Below are 2726 nucleotides of genomic sequence, written 5' to 3'. Positions count from 1 at the left end.
GTTGGAAGTTGTACTGCTGCTGCTACTACTTGGTTATTCTGCGGGTTTTCACCAAGCAGGATATGCCTAGCAGTTAATTTAAATGGAACTATGATGGACTGATTAGATGCCCGGTAAGAAAGTGTATGAACGCGCGGGTTTTGCTGCGATTGATAATATCATTAGCAATACGGACATGATTAGATGATCTTGAACTCAAAATCTATAATACTATTTATACACGGGGAGAGTCATAGGACATATTTTTGAGAACTTTTTTATTGTGGCGTAGAAAAAATCCAATAAAATTCATATACGTATTACCAAAAATTTCGTGTCAGGCGATTTTTTTAGGTGCAAACTGAATGATTTGAACAGCAGCTCGGGATGATCGCTTGCCCCGTGGGTATCCTGGGACTTTGCCCACGTGGGTGTCCCGAGACGTGGGCCCCATGGGTGTCCCGAGACGTGGGCCCATGGGTCTCACGGGTAGGCGCCACCACTGACGATGCAGTAGCACACAGGCGACGCTGCAGTAGCCGCTGTCAGAACGAAACCGACATACGACGTCGGCACCGTTGTCGATTGGTTGCCCCAGATGAAGTAGCTCCACTGCAGTGAACAAGAGACGGTCATTAGATGAAGTAGCCCCACTGCAGTGAACAAGAGACGGTCATTAGATGAAGTAGCCCCACTGCAGTGAACAAGAGACGGTCATTAGATGAAGTAGCCCCACNCAACTCACAACAGAGATGGAGTAATGTACTCAACTCACAACAGAGATGGAGTAATGTACTCAAATCACAACAGAGATGGAGTAATGTACTCAACTTACAACAGAGATGGAGTAATGTACTCAACTTACAACAGAGATGGAGTAATGTACTCAACTTACAACAGAGATGGAGTAATGTACTCAACTCACAACAGAGATGGAGTAATGTGCTGAACTTACTTGAGTGTACGCAATCTTGCAGAGTCCGGTGCACGTAGCAGTAGTCGTAGCCTGCCTGGCCTCCTCTCCTGCACAAGGTAAATTTATCTTCAGAATAACATGAAGAATATTAAGTCTCAATTGAAAATGCACGCAATTATACGCTCTGATCGAAATATGATTGCGTCATTGTATGCTGGTCAGAGTTCACAGTTATGTACATTTTGAAAGTCAAAGATTCCTATGAGACTTTCACAGCTCTACAATCTGCCTTCAGTGATAAGATTTCGTTGTAATCGTCCGCTATAAGTTATTTTCATCAATTGCAATAGTCAGTTTCGTAATGTTGATGAAGCGGAGTTTGTTTTTCTATCACTCAAAACTGAATTGCATAACACTCATGAGTAAAAGAAATTTCATATTATCAATAGAGATGCGCAACTTTGCCGCACAAAATATTCTCTCTGGCTTATCTCTAAATAGAATTTTTTATCTCTAAATAAAATCATTTACTAACTCAACACCACATCTTCTGCGAGGTTTTCACCTCTTAAAACAATTTAAGACAATAATGTACGAATGATTCACGAGCTACTGAGCTTCAAAACATTTTAGATAAAATCTGTAATGGCGGCTAAATGGTTCTGCTACCACAGTTTGTAGCCAGCTTAGATTATTTTAAGATTTCTTACGGATAAAAATTTCGATAATTATCAGACTAAAATATTCGCAATATTCGTCAATATTTCAGCCCGTGGCAGTCCTGTCCACCCCTCACCCCCTGCATCGCCGTCCCCCACGACCACTCGGTAGGCCGCCATCCCAGACACCAGGTCGTCCTCCTGCCGCCATCAATTATCATTACAATTAAATATTTGAACAGTTTTACTTCTTAACTTTTGTAAAGTATTTCACAACTTCAGAAACTTACAGTCGATGAACTGAGTTCAAGTCCGTGCTGATAAGTTAATGACTTTGGGATGATGTTCTCAAACTTCATTGACTTTTGACGCTGCGAAGCTCAGATACAAATCAACAATGGGCAAAAATGCAGCAAATTAATCATTTATTTTAAACGATTATAATGAACCATTGCAACAATAAGTCCAACCTGGTTGAGATTGACAGCTATGGCAGCCGCAGCTACCAGCAGCAGGAGGCACAGCATCGATGACTTCATCTCGACTTGTTGTTGAATTTTTATATCTGGAAAATTTTTCGGTAAATTGAGTGGATTCTGGGAGTGTTTTTATGAAGAAATATTGTTTCAGTTTAATAAATTTTTCCTGTTCAATTAAAACTATCTTTATCACACGTGTTGTTTTAACAAACATGAGAGAATTTATCGAAATACGAGTATGTAAATTGTACATTTGATTTCAGTAGGAATACAAAAGCCCTCACATGTTAGGTCATCCTTTCCGTAAATCAAAGTGACCAAACTCCGAAATGATTAAAGTTTGAAGTACAAGTAAGTTTACTTGCCTAACTCACCTATTTGAGTAAATTGAACTTTATATTATTTTAATTCTACAAATAAACTCATGAGTAAAGCCGAGCTTCTCACCTGAACAAGAAGCTGCTGGGAAGCGTATGGTTGCACTCTGCGCCGGCCGCCGCTTTTATGCTCCGCAAAACCGCAAATCAAATCCCTCCTCCTCCGCGTCCGCGGCTGAAGGTGGCGCAGTCGTCGTGAATTATGTATGAAATAAAATACAGAGATCTTCATTCAGTTTGGATGGCAGTCGCTGTATGGAAATAAAAAACTTTGTCAGGACATCGGACACAAACGCTAAAATAATGGCATGTATAT

At 40.5% G+C, this 2726-nt stretch overlaps 1 protein-coding gene across 1 annotated transcript; it reads right to left on the bottom strand.

Moving 5' to 3' along the window:
* Nucleotides 1-242: 242 nt before the first annotated feature.
* Nucleotides 243-2516, bottom strand: LOC108667299. Its single transcript, XM_018154308.2, has 5 exons — nt 2481-2516; nt 2025-2119; nt 1692-1755; nt 935-1002; nt 243-591 (listed from the first exon to the last, which is right to left on the bottom strand). The coding sequence occupies exons 2-5, from the start codon at nt 2091-2093 to the stop codon at nt 463-465; spliced, it is 330 nt and encodes a 109-aa protein (XP_018009797.1). The 5' UTR covers nt 2094-2119; nt 2481-2516; the 3' UTR covers nt 243-462.
* Between the last annotated feature and the right edge of the window lie 210 nt (nt 2517-2726).

The sequence above is a fragment of the Hyalella azteca genome, unplaced genomic scaffold (assembly GCF_000764305.2).
Source record: "Hyalella azteca isolate HAZT.00-mixed unplaced genomic scaffold, Hazt_2.0.2 contig17970, whole genome shotgun sequence".
Classification (NCBI taxonomy): domain Eukaryota; kingdom Metazoa; phylum Arthropoda; class Malacostraca; order Amphipoda; family Hyalellidae; genus Hyalella; species Hyalella azteca.
The sequence above is the reverse complement of the archived record's forward strand: the minus strand, read 5'-3'. Positions and strand labels throughout refer to the sequence as shown.